This window comes from Mus caroli, unplaced genomic scaffold, assembly GCF_978045245.1.
Source record: "Mus caroli unplaced genomic scaffold, Mus_caroli_1 scaffold_13, whole genome shotgun sequence".
Taxonomy (NCBI): Eukaryota; Metazoa; Chordata; class Mammalia; order Rodentia; family Muridae; genus Mus; species Mus caroli.
The window spans coordinates 51633808-51650770 of NW_028227268.1; the positions used below are offsets into that span (position 1 = coordinate 51633808).

At 45.2% G+C, this 16963-nt stretch overlaps 1 protein-coding gene across 1 annotated transcript in view; it reads left to right on the top strand.

The window, feature by feature from the left end:
• Window positions 1-4156: 4156 nt before the first annotated feature.
• LOC110305614 (NACHT, LRR and PYD domains-containing protein 1a-like) overlaps window positions 4157-16963 on the top strand; it is a 59281-nt gene continuing 46474 nt past the window's right edge. The window contains exons 1-2 of the mRNA XM_085829278.1: window positions 4157-4307; window positions 14969-16634. Coding sequence (XP_085685404.1) covers window positions 4157-4307; window positions 14969-16634 — 1817 coding nt within the window. The remainder of the gene's footprint in view (window positions 4308-14968; window positions 16635-16963) is intronic.

Here is a 16963-nt window from a genome sequence, read left to right on the forward strand (position 1 = left end):
GGAATGGAACGCAGGAATTAAAAATTACTGTATGGGTAGGGAACACTAGACTCCAGGAGGAGAGCTTTCTTGAAACTCTTTTGCCTCATGAGTGACTTTTAAGCCTCTCGGCTTGTCCAGTTGACTCGACCGGAGAGTTTAGCACACTGACACAGCAGGCTCCTGTAACAAGTCTGATATCATGTTTTAATCACAGGATTCCACCTGGTGGAAAGAGAGCTGAGTTCTGAATGTTGTCTTATAATTTGTACATGTGCACCACAGCATGAGCCTACACAACACACATAAAGCACACATGTACACACGTGCATATGTGCAATACACACACAAGCACACAATAGATCAGTAAAGGTTAATATGAAAAATAACAGCCTCTCAGAGACTGTGAGCATATCTTGTGCTGATATTGTGGGTCAGGCACTACCTTGGGCATACAGGCCTTAAAAATTATCACAGCAATGCCAGGGCCAAAAAGTGGGAGTGGGTGGGTAGGGGGATGGGGGAAGGGTATGGGGGACTTTTGGGATAGCATTGGAAATGTAAATGAGGAAAATAACTAATTAAAAAATCATCACAGCATGCCAAGTGCAATGGGCCAAGAGCTCCCATTTTCTTTGCAGGGCAATATGATAGAAAGAAACCAGTTTGTGATGTTGATGATAACATGAGTCAACAGGAGAATAAAGGAGGCTAACTCTGGAAGGGTGGCAGAAAGCAGATAACAAGCTTCTGGCATGTGAAAGTCTTTCCAAGACAACAGCAAAGCCAGTGCAAAGGTCCTGAGGTGAGCACATTCCTGCTCAAGGAATAGGAAGGTAGAGCAGCAAACCCATGGCAGAGGAAGTGAGAAGCTTGAAGTAGGATTTATCACCAGAAAGTGGGCAGGGTGAAATGAGCGGGTCATGAAGAGCCCTCTGAAAACAGGAAGGAACCCGCTTGTCACTTAGAACAAGACAGGAAGGGTTGGAAGATATACATGGTAAAAATATGTAAACTAATTCACTGTTAGATGTGTGACTCTGGCTTCAAGACTGAGAATAGACAAAAGTACCAGCAGGGAGAGTCCAGGAGCCTAGCTGGACCAGCACGCTCCTTGGCTACAATGAGGAGTCAGATAACAGATGTTTGTAAGATGGTGTCAGGGCTGGGGAGATGGCTCGGTGGATAAAGTGCTTGCTAGGCAAGCTTGAGGACATGTGCTCTGATCCCCAGCATCCTCTCAAATTCCTGCTGGGGATGGTTACAGGCTTGTAGTCTCACGTTTCAGAAACACTAAACAGGAAGTGTTCCAGGTTAGCTAGAAGAGCCATACCCCTAAGTTTTCAGGTCACACACATGTGCACACATGTGAGTCCACTTGCACATGAACATGCACAGGCACCACACATCTACAGAGAAAGAATACAGTGTTGGTGAGAATCAACACCTGAATGTGACATTTAGGAGACTTCAATAGGAAAAAAAAAAAAAAAAAGACAGGGTTCCTTGTCTAAGAGGCATTTGCTGAATTGAACAGCCTGATACAGGGCAGGCTACAGGGAAGGAGAGGAAACAAAGATATCCAGAGCACAAACTTGGGGGGAAATCCAGGAGCTATTGCTGACCTGGGACCTGTTGGCAAACGTCAGGTCCCACACTAATGGAAGAGGGAACTGAGCTCAGACATGAGTCCTGTGGTCAGGCAGGGCTTCTGCAAACCCAGAAGAAGCTCTCACCCTGAATCATCCAGCCCAGGCATCTGCAGAGACTTAACAGGAAACAAGCTGAGTTATGTTCAACCTCCACTCCCAGTGTTTAGAGGAAGTGCATCTGTGCAGGCTCTCTGATGCCCAACTTACTGAAAGTGGGCCAGAGTCTCTTTCACTTTTGGAGAACAGTTTCCTAGTGAGGAACCTTATTCAAGGACACACACTCCAGTGGAAGAGTAGGGTAAGTACTGGGATCCAGATTCCAACAAACAACTTAGTTGTGGGAAGATAAAGTCTGGCCTCACCTCACTAAGGAGTATGTGGCAGACATGGGAACCTCGTCCTTGAAACCAGGGCCCAGTGCCCAGGGCCCCAGCCTCTGCTTGGAGAGTCTGTAGGCAAGCTCTGATGGGTGATAGACTGCTCGATTCACCTGTCTGGTTCACGTGTCTGCTCCTGTCATAGCCTATCCTGCACCTTCCTGTCTGCCCTGAATCTGCAGGAATACGTGTCCTGAATGATGAGGTATTCAGAGGGAGGACCAGGGAAGATGTATATATATAATCTATGCTATTTACAGGTGTTGGTGTTGGAAAGCCAAGTTACCCAGAGAGTTATGTTAGACAAATTTAGTGAGGAAAACACAGGAAATCTCAACACAGTTGCTGTAGGATTAATAATCACAGCCCAAGGGGAAGAGTGGGTCCCCAGATATTATAATCTTGACTCCTCTGAGGCACAGGATTCCATGTCAGACTGGCCTTGACAAGTCCACTCCTGGACAAGGACACTGAACTGATATTCCTTTTGTCCTTTCATCAGGGCCTCTGTGTCGGTCTGTCCCCTGCAGACTTGTGGCCCTTTGGCTTTCTCTGGGTAATGTCCCTTCCATCAAATAGTTAGTTGTGTGGCACCCAGGGAGAGACTTCTAAAGATTCCTTCAAAGTGGCTAGCCTGAACTTAGACTGAGCCTTTACTCCCCCTCTGTCCTGTATCTTCCCACCTTACCCTGGGCCACAGTAATGGCTGAAGTACTGATCTCCTTAGAGTGGGACATTCAAAAAGGAAGGGATAAGGACATGGCATAATGCATGTCCTGCATGGTCCATCATGCATCCTCCATCCCTGTGTGTCTGTCCTCCCACCCTCCTGACCTTGTTACACCAGCACCCACTTTTTCATCCCCAAACCCTCATCCCTTGATTTGCATCCTCTAATCCTCCTGCCCATCATGTTCTGACCTGCATCCCTTCCACTTCTTGCTTCTACATTTCTCCACTCTCACTCTCTAGATGCCCACTTTCCCACTCCTCCCTCTCCATCAATTTCTCTGCCTAGGCTGAGCCAAGTCTTCCCTAGTGTGGTTTTCCAAATTAAAGAGAGCTAGATTTCCTGCATACTGCTACTGTGGGGACTAGTGCCTTACTTCATGAACAATACTACTATGCACCAACAAACCCAGCAAACCCAAGGGGTTAACAGCACCCAAGATTTAATGAAGGATCAGAGGAAAAAATCTAGTGAATGATGTTTTCCTAAGGATGGGCTTTTAGTTCCCTCTGACTTAGCTCCTTTCCCTTGATTTCTCCATTTCTTCTTATCCTCATACATCAGTTTTACCTTGTACTTTAAAAGTTTTACACAGGGGCCTCCTGGATCAAATCACTGCCATTGCTCAGTCCACATTAGGCCAATCACTGCCCTGGCTAGGGGCCAACTGAGTCCCCTATCATCCAACTCATTATACAGTTCACAGTTCTCAGCTGTTATCAAAGGTTTCTCCAGAAGTAAATGGTAGCAATAACATGATCTATCCAGCAGAGCAGATCAAGTTAAAACTCTCTTTCTGGCACAGGAAGTCCATCCACAATGTGTACACTCCTCTTAACCCCTAGGCATAGGACAGATCCCAAACTTCTTCATCATCCTCCCATAGAAAACAATCAGTAAGAGAACATACACACTGCATTCTTCTCATCTATCCTTTGGGAGAGACAAATAACCTTAATGACCTAAAGAAGAACCTTAGACAAGCTAAGAAACCCCAACTCAGTATAAGGTTCAGCACACCTGCCTTCAGGAAAGCCGACACAGCAGCTAGAACATCCACTGGCATCATTCCACTGTGAAACGTTAAAGAACATGGCCACAGTTAAACACTCCTGTCCCAGAGTTCCCTCTTCTGCCCTATGAAGCCTAGGCCCCTGCATCTGGACACACAGTACCCACTCCCCAGGAGGGACTTATGTCTTAATTGTTCTGATCAAAGGTGATCTGACCTGTAGAGGTTTGTCTGCTTTCTTTTATCACCAGATCTCCTCTATCAGTTCTGATCAAACACCCATTCACAGAGCAGAACTACCTGGCAGAGACGAGAAGCCACTGGACTCCTGCTTGCAACAACAGAAGATAGTCTTGAAGCAATAAGAACACTATTCAGAGAAGCAGTATCCGAGAGCTCCATCACCATGGAAAAATCTCAGCCCAAGAAGAAAAGTCGCACAAATGTGGCTCAGCATGAGGGTCAACTAAATTTGGACCCCACCTTCAAAACACAGAAACGTACAGGTGTGGAGCTGATGAAGCACAGACACAAGCCAGAGGGACACTTGAAGCTAGGTAAGTACACTAAGAACCCTGACTCAACACTCTGTGACCCCTTCATCACTACTGAGCCTTCTTGCCAAGGTTTCCATGGTCAGGTTAGCCTCCTGTCAAAGGAGTCCACAGGCCCCAGGAGAGGCCAGCAAGGGAAGGTTTTCAGAAATCCCTAACTGAACTCTAGAGAATACTCTCATCTACAAAAGTGCATACTCAGGTTCCCCATGTGATGCTCAAATGCCCCTAGAAAGAGTACCCTGAAGCTGTAGTGGGGAGAGTCAGGCATGCAGAAGGTCTCTGAGTAGGTTGGCATAGGGTTCAAGCCAGCTCTTGAGAAGAACAATTAGTAACACCAATGTTACAAGTCCAGATTTTAAAGCTTCAACACGCCTCACTGTATCCAGCTGTAAAAGGAGAAAATGAACAGCTGTCTCCTTAAGCTATAGCAGTGGAGTGATAATCTGTAGGGTTAATGGTCCTGCACCCACTCTGCTACAGGGTTTGGCAGCTGGGGAGGAAGGACATGGGAAGTTTTGACTATGCTTACCCATCACTGGGCAGGTGTCAGGCTATAGGGAAGCCATGGGATATCAATCCAGGGATGGGGGAGCACAGTCTGAGATGAAGGTACAGCCAGAGCTGGCTTGGGGGTCCCTGAGCCTGCAAGGGGGTGCAGCTATCTGGTTCTTAGGCTCATGGATACAGAAGCACCCCTGGGAGCTGTGGAAGAGCTGAGAACAGAATGGGGACCCATGGACTAGATGCAGGCTAGGACTGAAGGGGAAGCGGGGAAGCTCTGGCTGAGTCCCACATGGATAGTCCTTGGCTTGGCAGCAGGTTTGGCTTGGCTTAGCTTGGTACTCGCGGCTGGGGGCACATAGAGGCATTCTACAGGAGATTAGACAGCGACTCTTTAGAAGAAAGCCTTCTCCATTGCTCCCCAAGGTGGATCCTGATGAAAAGAGGCAGTCCATGGTTTTAAGACACTTATTGTCATGGCAGAAAGTGGATGAGTAAAACCACACTCCACTTCTCAGGGTGAGCCTGAGGTTTTGCAGGTAGGAGTGTCTGGGAAGGAAAGCTTAATTGACTAAGTCCTCCAGGCCTTTAGGTACTTCATTGAAATGGAGATCTGTCTTGAGGCCACAATGTCATGTCCTCTACCTGTGGAGGGGCTTGGGGCATTACCCTTATGTGACTGATGGCCACAAATCTATGGAGGGCTGCGGGTGTATGTGTCAGGAGCCAGAGTCCAGAAGCAGGGCAAAACAACTTCCAACCCTTCAGGGTCACTGGGGTTTCTAGCCTTTGCTCAACCAGGAACCAGGCTGCCTTTCACGGTCCTACAATAACCCATGTCAAATATTAAACAGCCTGATATTCGATAAATACTCAATAATTCTAAGTACAAGCCCATGCTATTGCTGCTGTTATTACAGTGTGCAACCCTGGGGGACAGAAGCTCAGTGCCACACATGGGGAAGTTGAGGCTCAGAAAGAAATGAGACTCACACAGAGGACCAGAGTAGATCCAGGAGAGGTGTGTGACCTTCATGGTCCCAGAGCAGGACAGTTTCACAGCAACACCTATGAATGCCTCATTGTGCCCCATGTGACCATGAAGAAGGGTATGAGGGTAAGCATGAAGGACCCCAGCAGTTCTCACACCTCTACCCCTGCCTCTCTGACCAAAACACAACCACTGTCTCCTTCCCGTAGGACATTCTTCCTCATTACTCAGACCCAAGAACAAAGAAAGAAGGAAAGAAGGAAAGAAGGAAGGAAGGAAGGAAGGAAGGAAGGAAGGAAGGAAGGAAGGAAGGAGAGAGAAAAAAGTAAGAGAGAGAGAGGAAAGAAGGAAGGGAGGGAGGGAGGGAGGGAGGGAGGGAGGGAGGGAAAGGAAAGGACAGAGAAAAGGAAAGGAAAGGAAAGGAAAGGAAAGGAAAGGAAAGGAAAGGAAAGGAAAGGAAAGGAAAGGAAAGGAAAGGAAAGGAAAGGAAAGGAAAGGAAAAAGGAAAGGAAAGGAAAGGAAAGGAAAGGAAAGGAAAGGAAAGGAAAGGAAAGGAAAGGAAAGGAAAGGAAAGGAAAGGAAAGGAAAGGAAAAAGGAAAGGAAAGGAAAAAGGAAAGGAAAGGAAAGGAAAGGAAAGGAAAGGAAAGGAAAGGAAAGGAAAGGAAAGGAAAGGAAAGGAAAGGAAAGGAAAGGAAAGGAAAGGAAAAAGGAAAGGAAAGGAAAAAGGAAAGGAAAGGAAAGGAAAGGAAAGGAAAGGAAAGGAAAGGAAAGGAAAGGAAAGGAAAGGAAAGGAAAAGTCCTCAACATGCAATCCCATACCCAACAAAGCTCCTCAAAACTACCAAGCTCAGACCTTGAGTCTTGGAGACATTTTCAGATATTAAAGGAGAAATTAATTGAAATCTAACAAGTCTGGATGCAGAAGAAAAGGTTAACTAGCCTGAGAGCTGTGGATGGGACTTTGAGTCACACACATGTGGCTCTTTCCATGTAAGCTGCACACACACACACACACACACACACACTGTATGGAGAACTGGGACAAGGAACTCAAATGCAAGGCCAGAGCAGCATGGTGGAGTGCTAAGAGTCACAGGCTAGAAATGATCCTCTGGGCTCTGCAGTGCTGAAGTTGCATTTATAGTTGGGGAAACTGGACTCCATGAGGGACAGCAGTGAGCCTAGCCCTACTGGCACCCAGAGCTCAGCTCAGAATCTGAATGGGCACTGAAGATCCTGGGAGTCAGGGAGGTCCTGAAGCTCCAAGAAGGTCTTGTCTATTGAGATGGACATGAGAAGAGGGTATGCTCCTGCCTCAGCTTCAGCCAGTTTCTTCTACTGAGTTCCTCTAATTCCTTTGCACTTACACAGACTACATCCTTGCCTCCTCCTCTTCGTGAGGATCAAAGTTGCCATCTCTCTCCACTGCACAAGGTCTAGAGAGAGGCTCACAGCACATAGACACAGACATAGGGCTGGAACCTAGAACAATCAGTGCCTAAGGAGTGGCTTTCTTCTCCTCCATCCACTGCTGCTCTATGAAAATCCAGCCTACACCCAACCCTTATCTTTCCTTCAAGGTCCATTCTTCCCACCCCATCTTGAGGCTGAGGAACTTCAGTTCTCAATCAGCCTGAGCTACACAGTGAAGTCTATTAAAGCTATTATCCAGGAGTACTAGTGGCTTATCATGGTATTCTGACAGAAGCAGTTTATACAGGAAAGGCTCACAGATCAAGAATGGTTCATCGGGGCACAGAGGCCAGAGCAAGAAGAGAATGACACAGCTGGTCACTAGTGTTTAGTTGGGAAATAGAGACAGATGAACGCTGCTGTTCAGATCAATTTTCCTTTTCATTCAGTCCAAAACTTCAACACTTGGAATGGTGACAACACAGTCAGGGTGGACCTACCTCAGTTAACCTAACCTGTCTCTCACAAACATTCCCAGGGATAATTGTTCTGGGTGCTTCTAGATCCTGTGACATTGACGATTCTCGTCCTGCCATCATCTCACAGGATTGTTGTATGAGTTCAAAGTGTAACTGTCAGAAAGCCTGTGAGAGTTCTGTAACTAGATGCTTCCTCCCGATCCTTTCTCACTGGGAGAGTTTATTCACTCCTTTGCTAATCTTCTCTAGCCCTAACCCACCAGACCATGAGTTTCTAGGCCAATTTACCCAATCTTCCACCTTCAGAGAGGGTGACTGAGGACTAGAAACCTCAATCCAACCCACCACTAGCAATCAAGAAGGAACAAGTTTACCTTTGGCTGAAAGTTTAAACTCACTGCCCAAGTGAGATAAGCTCCTTAAGGTGATACAAAGACATGAGCAGAGTACACAGCAAGAACCCAAGCACCCAAAAGCCCTAAACAGCACCCTACAAATCCTGCCCCTGGAGTCTCACTGTTGGGCCTCACCACTGCTTTCAGGAAACCCTTTGAATTAAATTAGTGTTTTCCACCATGGAAACACTGTTTGGTTTTCTGAGCAGGGAAATGGTAAATCGAAGAACTCATTACCACAGGATTCCTCATCATTCACGTGGCCAGTGGGTTATCAGTGGGATTCCTGAGCATCTCTCATTCCAGGCCCCGTGCCAGGGCTTCACGTACATCTCACTCACACTTGAGACTCACAGTCAAACTTTGAGAGACAGACTACTATTGTTCTACCTTGTGAAAAGTAGAACAAGGCTTAGAGAGGTCATGGCTCACAGTTGATGAACTATAGCTTTGCCTTCACTGTCATGATTCATTAACATTTTTGTCAAAACACATTTCTTAATTAATTGGACTAATTATTTTTACTTTTTATTTATTCTTCTCTCTTAACAACACACTCTGGCTACAGCCCCTCAGACTCCATTCCCCCTAATTCCTTTCTAAACCTCCACAACTCCCTCCCAATCCATTCCTCCTCTATTTCCCCTCAGAGAGGAATAAGCTTCCCAGGAATATCAACTGAACACAGCATAACAAGATGAGATGAAACCAGGCTGACCAAGGAAACCCGGTAGGAAGAACAGGGTTCCAAGAACAGACAATAATCAGACACTGCCTCTCCCACTGTTTGAAGTCCCAGAAAAACACCAGCTAAACAACTATAGCATGTGTGCAGAGGATGAAGCACAGACCCATGCAGGCTCCATGACTGCCACTTTAGTCTGTGTGAGAGCCTGTGAGCTCTGCTTAGTTGACTGTGTTCCACAGGCTGTGATCTTTTGTTGTCTTTAAACCCTCAAACACCTACCATCCTTCATCTCCCTCTTCCAAGGGATTCCTCAAGCTTCACCTAGAAATCCTGCACCTGCAGTCTCACTACTGGGCCAGGGCACTGCTCCAAGGAAGCCCCTGGAATTAAGGGCGGTGTATTTGCCTGTGGGTCTCTGCATCTTCTCTCATCAGCTGCACCAGCAAGACTCTGATGGGGATTGTGCAAGGCACCAATCTCTGAGGACATCAGAATATCATTAGGAATCATTTCATTGACTTTATTGTTATTCAGTCATGTTTGGTTCTACCCTAGGTCTCTGAGCTGTCAAGCTTCCAGTTCCTGGCCATCCAGGCCCTGTTGGCATGGGCTTCCTCTGGTGGCTTTGACCTCAAGTTAGAACAGTAGGATAGCTTATGTGTCAAGGAATTTGTGGCTTGGTTGGTTTCCATTCTCACAACTGGAAGCCTTGCCTGATTACAGAAAATAAATGGTGCAAGCTCCATACTCACCAATACCACAAAGCCAATTAATTCTTCTGTCTTCCTCTCTTCGGCGTCATATCACTCTGATGACTTTGCCATCAGATGTGATGTACATGCCATGGCATTTTTTTCTTGTAGTACTCAGTAACCTCTCTATGCTCTGTATATTTAGTGTTGTAAATATCTGTTATAGGAAGCTGTTTTTCTGGTCCTTTTTATTTGGTATTCCGTGTGCCCCTTGAAGTGTTCCTAGATCCTGGGTAATCACTTTTAGGTATTCCACTTAGGATCAAGCAATCAACAGACATTTAATCTGAATATGAGTCTCTACATTAATTGCTAACCACTGAAGAGAGAAGTTTATCTGGCCAATTTGAGAGAAGCACTAGACTATGAGTATAAACATATTCAGAAAGCAGCCTAACAATATGTCCATTTAGCAAAACAACAGTAATTGGTTCTCCCCTAGGGCCCATGACCTCCTGCACCATGGGCTTTGGGTCATGTTTTCAATATCAAACATTAATTTCCTCCCATGGAATTCAAATATAATCAGAAATTCCTCAACAGTAATAATAGAACCGTTGGTTGCCCTATAACCTCCATGCCACTGTTGCCCCACTGAACATGTCTTCCCTAGTACAGTATTTTAGCATTCAGGGTCACTGCCAGGCAATAGCATTGATGGTTTTTCTCCACTAGTGTCTACATAGCAGCCCCCAGCCCAAGCCAGCATAGAAGAAATTGCATTTCTATTTCAACTTGATTTCTTTAAGTCCTGTAACAAATATATGTTGTGTCTTCAGTAATAGAGTCAAACTCTTGTTCTGTTAGGCTACCAAGAGCAATGGCAACAGGCTATGTTGCTTTTGGAGTCTCTGCTTCCTCCATGACCAGGAACTCTTTAGGAGGTATTACATACTTAGCACTGAGATTTGAATTTAGTAGCTCATGACTTCCGAGGGAAACACCATTCACTCATTGCTCAATAGCCTACATTTATTTAATTTATATTTTTGATTAACTTCAAAGTAGTATGTTCCCATAAGTAACTTTTATACATTGTTAGTTTTCATTAATCCAGTCCCACCCACACCTCTCCTGTCACACAATTCCTATCACTTAAATTTAAATCCCATTTTCACATAGTAAATGTTCTATTCTATCTTTACCTCTCAAGTCCTTTTACCCAACCCATCTCTTGGACTCATTAGAGTTTCCTGACCTCTAGAAACACTCTAAACAAGCTTTATATGTCCCCACTTCTAGGTGAAAAGCTACAGACAATTAATGGCTGCTGAGAGAGAGAGAATCAGTCTTCTCCTGAGATGAGTCCCTCATAGGTTATCCAAACCCAGGTGCTCAACACTACACACATATGCATAACAGAAGCACTTAATGGACTAAGCAGACTGTGTGTGTGTGTGTTTGTGTGTTTGTGTGTGTGTGTGTTTTATTATGTATTTATGTTTGTACAAATAATTAGACAAAAAGGGTTAAATTTGAAATGGAAAGGAGGGACACAGGAGAAATGAAGTGAGACGAGACAAGAGCAGAGATGCTGTAAATGTGTACAAAGGTAAAAAATATTTAAAATTAAACACACAAATCAAAATATATAAAGCTAGGATAAATATATAACAGAAAACTTGTGACATTTGTCTCTTTAGGCAATGGGTTGCCTTGCTAAATAGAATATTTCCCACTTCCATCTACTTTATGTGAGTTTTATTGGCCTTATTTCTTCTCTCTCTCTCTCTCTTTCTCTCTCTCTCTCTCTCACTCGCTCTCTCTCTCTCTCTCTCTCTCTCTCTCTCTCTGTGTGTATGTGTGGGGGGGTGGTATGCATACATATGTAAATGTATGTTTGCCTGTGTGAGGGCATGTATGAGTAGGGAGTCACACCATGCATGTACACATGAGTGCACTAAATTGATGTCAGAAATCTTCAGTTGCTCTCTCTCTCTTTTTTAATTTATTTTTTAATTAGGCATTTTCTTCATTTACATTTCAAATGTTATCCCAAAAGTCCCCCAGACCCTCCCCCCCACTCCTTTACCCACCCACTCCCACTTCTTGGCCCTGGTATTCCCCCGTACTGAGGCATATAAAGTTTGTAAGACCAAGGGGCCTCTCTTCCCAATGATGGCTGACTAGGTCATCTTCTGCTACATATGCAGCTAGAGACACGAGCTTTGGGGGTACTGGTTAGTTCATATTGTTATTCCACCTATAAGGTTGCAGACCCCTTTAGCTCCTTGGGTACTTTCTCTAGCTCCTCTATTGGTGGTCCTGTGTTCCATCCAACAGCTGACTGTGAGCATCCTCTTCTGTGTATACCAGGCCCTGGCATAGCCTCACAAGAGACAGCTATATCAGGGTCCTTTAAGCAAAATCTTGCTGGTGTATGCAATGGTGTCAGCATTTGGAGGATGATTATGGGATGGATCCCCGGGTATGGCAGTCTCTAGATGGTCATCCTTTCATCTCAGCTCCAAACTTTGTCTCTGTAACTCCTTCCATGGGTGTTTTGTTCCCAATTCTAAGAAGTGGCAAAGTGTCCACACTTTTTCATGTGTTTTGCAAATTGTATCTTGTATCTTGGGTATTCTAAGTTTCAGGTGCTTCTCAGCCATTCGGTATTTCTCAGGTGAGAATTCTTTGTTTAGCTCTGAGCCCCATTTTTAATGGGGTTATTTGATTTTCTGGAGTCCACCTTCTTGAGCTCTTTATATATATAGGATATTAGTCCCTTATCTGGTTTAGGATTAGCAAAGATACTTTCCCAATCTGTTGGTGGCCTTTTTGTCTTATTGACAGTGTCTTTTGCCTTACAGAAGCTTTGTAATTTTATGAGGTCCCATTTGTCGATTCTCTATCTTATAGCACAAGTCATTGCTGTTATATTCAGGAAATTTTCCCCTGTGCCCATATCTTCGAGGGTTTTCCCCACTTTCTACTATATAAGTTTCACGGTCTCTGGTTTTATGTGGAGCTCCTTGATCCACTTAGATTTGACCTTAGTACAAGGAGATAGGAATGGATCAATTCGCATTCTTCTACATGATAACTGCCAGTTGTGCCAGCACCATTTGTTGAAAATGCTGCCTTTTTTCCACTGGATGGTTTTTGCTCCCTTGTCAAAGATCAAGTGACTGTAGGTGTGTGGGTTCATTTCTGGGTCTTCAATTCTATTCCATTGGTCTACTTGTCTGTCTCTATACCCGTACCATGCAGTTTTTAATCACAATCGCTCTGTAGTACAGCTTTAAGTCAGGCATGGTGATTCCACCAGAGGTTCTTTTATCATTGATAAGAGTTTTTGCTATCCTAGGTTTTTTTGTTATTCCAGATGAATTTGCAAATTGCCCTTTCTAATTCGTTGAAGAATTGAGCTCAATTGCTCTCTTATTCATGGAGGCAGACCTTTCCATCATCTACATCCAGACCTCATCAATGGAGCAATCCTGGCTAGCCATTTTACCCTGGGGAAGCATCTGTCTTAGCTTTCTGAGCCTGAAAGAACAGGATCTTACATGCTATGGGTCTTTAGCCATAAGTCATGTAGGAGCAGCACCCCAAGCCCTCCCACATGCAGATAAAGTATCCCCAAGCTATGAGACCAAGCCAATGGGAAGTACCTACTGTCAGACCCTGACCCACCCCAAAACTGTATATAAGAATCCTATCCAGGAGTAAAGATGTGTGAGAACTACTCTGTCGTCTGAGAGCTTCTGTCATAAGAGCTGTAATACTGACACCTGGGAAGTGGTATGCTCTCCTGAAACACCACCAGAAGTCCTACCCACACCCCCTCACTCCTCGATGGCTAGTCACCCTCTGGCAGACTCAGCCTGGCCTGACTCAGCACAGGATGATGGATGCAGTGAGCAACTGAGGTGGAGGCAGCTGCAGCAGAGGAGGCAGTGGAAGTGATTTTCCCCTCCCTGCTTACACTCACTCCCTTTTGCCTGAACCCTTGCACCCAGATGGGCCAGAGATCTCTGTGAAAAGCCTCCAGTACACAGTCCCAAAGAAACTTCTATGTGTACATGATGACAGATACATTCCATCTGGAAGGTCTTGGAGAAAGTGCTCTGGGAAGAGCTGGGATCTCTCTTGGCACTTTGAGGAGACATGTCCTGAGTCAGACAGACCTTGCCCACAGACATGAGTGGCAAGCTTGCTGCACTCAGGAGATGTTAGAAGTATTTCTACAGATGACAGTGCAGATCTATACATCCTGATTTCACAGGCAAGTTAGCCCCTGAAGCCTGGTCCTCAAGGGCTTGTGTGAATTAATGCTACACTCAAATTATCACCAACACCTCATCTATGGCAGTACAACCTTGTACTTTGGACAACTAGCATGTATTAAAGAATGAACTTGGATTCTAGTACATGAGGTGTCCTACTGTCTGTCTTATCTTGAGCTCCTTCAAAGTGAAATGGTGAGATGAGATTTGTGTTTGGGTTTGCATATTATAGCTCTGGAGGCTGGGAGTCTAAGATTGAAAACTATGACTACTCAGCTTCAAAAATAGAGTATAAAAAACAAACAGTTACCTACAAGAAAGAAATGATATCCTTTTCCACAACAGTTTCCCCATTCCTAGAAGATAAGTATTGGCCAACTATTAAGGGGCCTGCTCCCATGACTCCAAACACTCACATTAGATCTGTACCCCTTTCTTGTATGTTGGCAACTAAAATTCAGCATAAGTTTCAGAAAGGATGAAGGACATTCAAACATTAGCCACAAACAAGGCTTGTTTTTACCAAAGATATCTGGAAGACAGTATAAAATACAACAGAGATTGCCAGGCCTGGGGACAGGGAACCAAGTCTATATCCTGAACCATGAAGTCTCTGGTATCATAGACCTTCTCATCAGACTCACAGTCTCAGGACTTGCAGAATGATGTTGTAAGGACTGCAATGGTGGGTCCACTAAGATCTGTCAGGAGTAGACATCCACCCCACTGTCTGTAATCTCCCCAACTACTCTATGAACTCCAACAGGGAGAGTCCACAGTCCCCAAATTATAGGTGAGAAAGCTGAGCTCAGTGAAGCTAGTGGATCATCTCATGCGCTGACGACAGAGTTGTACCTGTGAATTCACACTTTAATCTTAGCCTCAAGAGCAAGTCTTGCACAGAGTAAGAAATCAATAAATATCTGAAGTATGAATGAATGTCACACAGAATTATTAGTCACATGAACACTTGAACTAGAATCTTCTACTCTAAACTCACACTTTCTGCACTGAGCTTTTCAGAATATATCAATGCCTATAGCCTGTATGCTATACAGCTTACACAGGTGGCTAACTTAATCCAGATGTTGAAGGATCAAAGAAAGGTAAGAAGGAAGGAAGGTAGAATGGAAAGAAGGTAGGAGGGAAAGATTGTATGAACAGACAACCCTAATATGAACATTTCTCTTAATCTGTCTCTCTTTTATTCAGGGGCAATTCCAAAAGTACACATAAAACAAGAAGGCGAGACTCTGGAGCCCACATTGTCAAGGAAAAGAAAGAATCTGGTCCAAAAGTTAACAAACCTACTACTCTTTGAAAAATTGTGCTCAAGAGGCTCAGAAAACTTGATCAGGAAAAGCTGGTATTCATGTGAAGAAGAAGAAAGAGGACATATGATTGAGATCCAAGACTTATTTGGCCCAAACAGAGGTACCCATAAAAGGCCTCAATTAGTCATAATAGAAGGTGCTGCTGGAATTGGGAAGTCAACACTGGCCAGGCAGGTGAAGAGAGCCTGGAAGGAAGGCCAGCTCTACAGGGATCACTTCCAGCATGTCTTCTTCCTCAGTTGCAGGGAGCTGGCCCAGAATGAGCAGCTGAGTCTGACTGAGCTCATAGCACAAGGCCAGGAAGTGCCCACCGTTCCCATCAGGCAGATCCTGTCTCACCCTGAGGAGCTGCTCTTCATCCTGGATGGCATAGATGAGCCAGCATGGGTCTTGGCAGACCAGAATCCTGAGCTATGTCTGCACTGGAGTCAAAGACAGCCTGTGCACACACTGTTGGGCAGTTTACTAGGGAAATCCATCCTTCCTGGGGCTTCCTTCTTGCTCTCAGCTCGGACCACAGCTCTACAGAAGATCATTCCTTATGTAGGGCAGCCACGTCGGGTGGAAGTCCTGGGGTTCTCTGAGTTTGAACGGAAGAACTATTTCCACAAATATTTTGTGAACGAGAGCAATGCAATTGCTGCTTTTAGATTGGTGTTATCTAACCCAGTGCTCCTGACCCTGTGTGAGGTTCCCTGGGTGTGCTGGTTGGTCTGCACTTGCCTGAAAAAGCAGATGGAGCAGGGTGGAGAGCTGTCCCTGACCTCACAGACGACCACAGCCCTCTGCCTGAAATACCTTTCCCTGACAATCCCAGGGCAGCACATGGGGACCCAGCTCAGAGCCCTCTGCTCACTGGCTGCTGAGGGAATCTGCCAAAGAAGAACCCTGTTCAGTGAAAGCAACCTCTGTAAGCAAGGGTTAGCAGAGGATGCCATTGCCACTTTCCTGAAGATCGGTATCCTTCAAAAGCAGTCCAGCTCTCTGAGCTACAGCTTTGCCCACTTGTGTCTCCAGGAGTTCTTTGCAGCAATGTCTTACATCTTGGAGGATAGTGAAGAAAGATGTGGTGGTATGGAATTCAAAAGAACTGTGGAAACACTGATAGAAGTATATGGAAGACATACCCTGTGTGAGGAACCCACTGTGCACTTTCTATTTGGTCTTGTGAATGCACAGGGAATGAGAGAAATGAAAAAGATCTTTGACTTCAAACTGCCTTTGGGGATAGAGTTGAAGATGCTAAGGAGCACCCTAGGGAACCCACCCTATCAACATCATCTGGGTTTACTCCACTGTCTGTATGAGAGTCAGGAAGAGGTGCTCCTGACATATGTGTTATGTAATCTTCACTTAACAGGGCCTGACAAAAATTACATGGAAGCCACAGTGTCGCAGACAAACGTGAAGCACCTGGTGATACAGACAGACATGGAGCTCATGGTGGTCACTTTCTGCATTCAGTTCTACTGTCACGTGAAGAGTCTTCGGGTGAACATGAAAGGACAGCAGGGACATAAGCTGACAGTTGCCAGTATGGTTCTGTGAGTATGGAGACACAACCCACATGGGAGATCCCATGAACCCACATGTTCTGAGCACCAGCGGCACTCTTAGCTTGTTCCAGGGCAGTGGGGTACAGGTCACTGTCGACATTTAACTGCTGAATCTGACCACTTTTCTCTATTCACCTCTGTGTGCTTGATCATAGGATGGGGCTATGAACTTGTCTCACCCCATGCTTCAGTGAGGAACACCCAGCTTCTCTGATTCAAATCATCTTCACCCTTCACAGGACTCCAATGGTCACAGTTACTGATCTTCCCTCTTAACATACTTTCTCTCTGAGAAACAGCTCATTCCTGAAGGCACT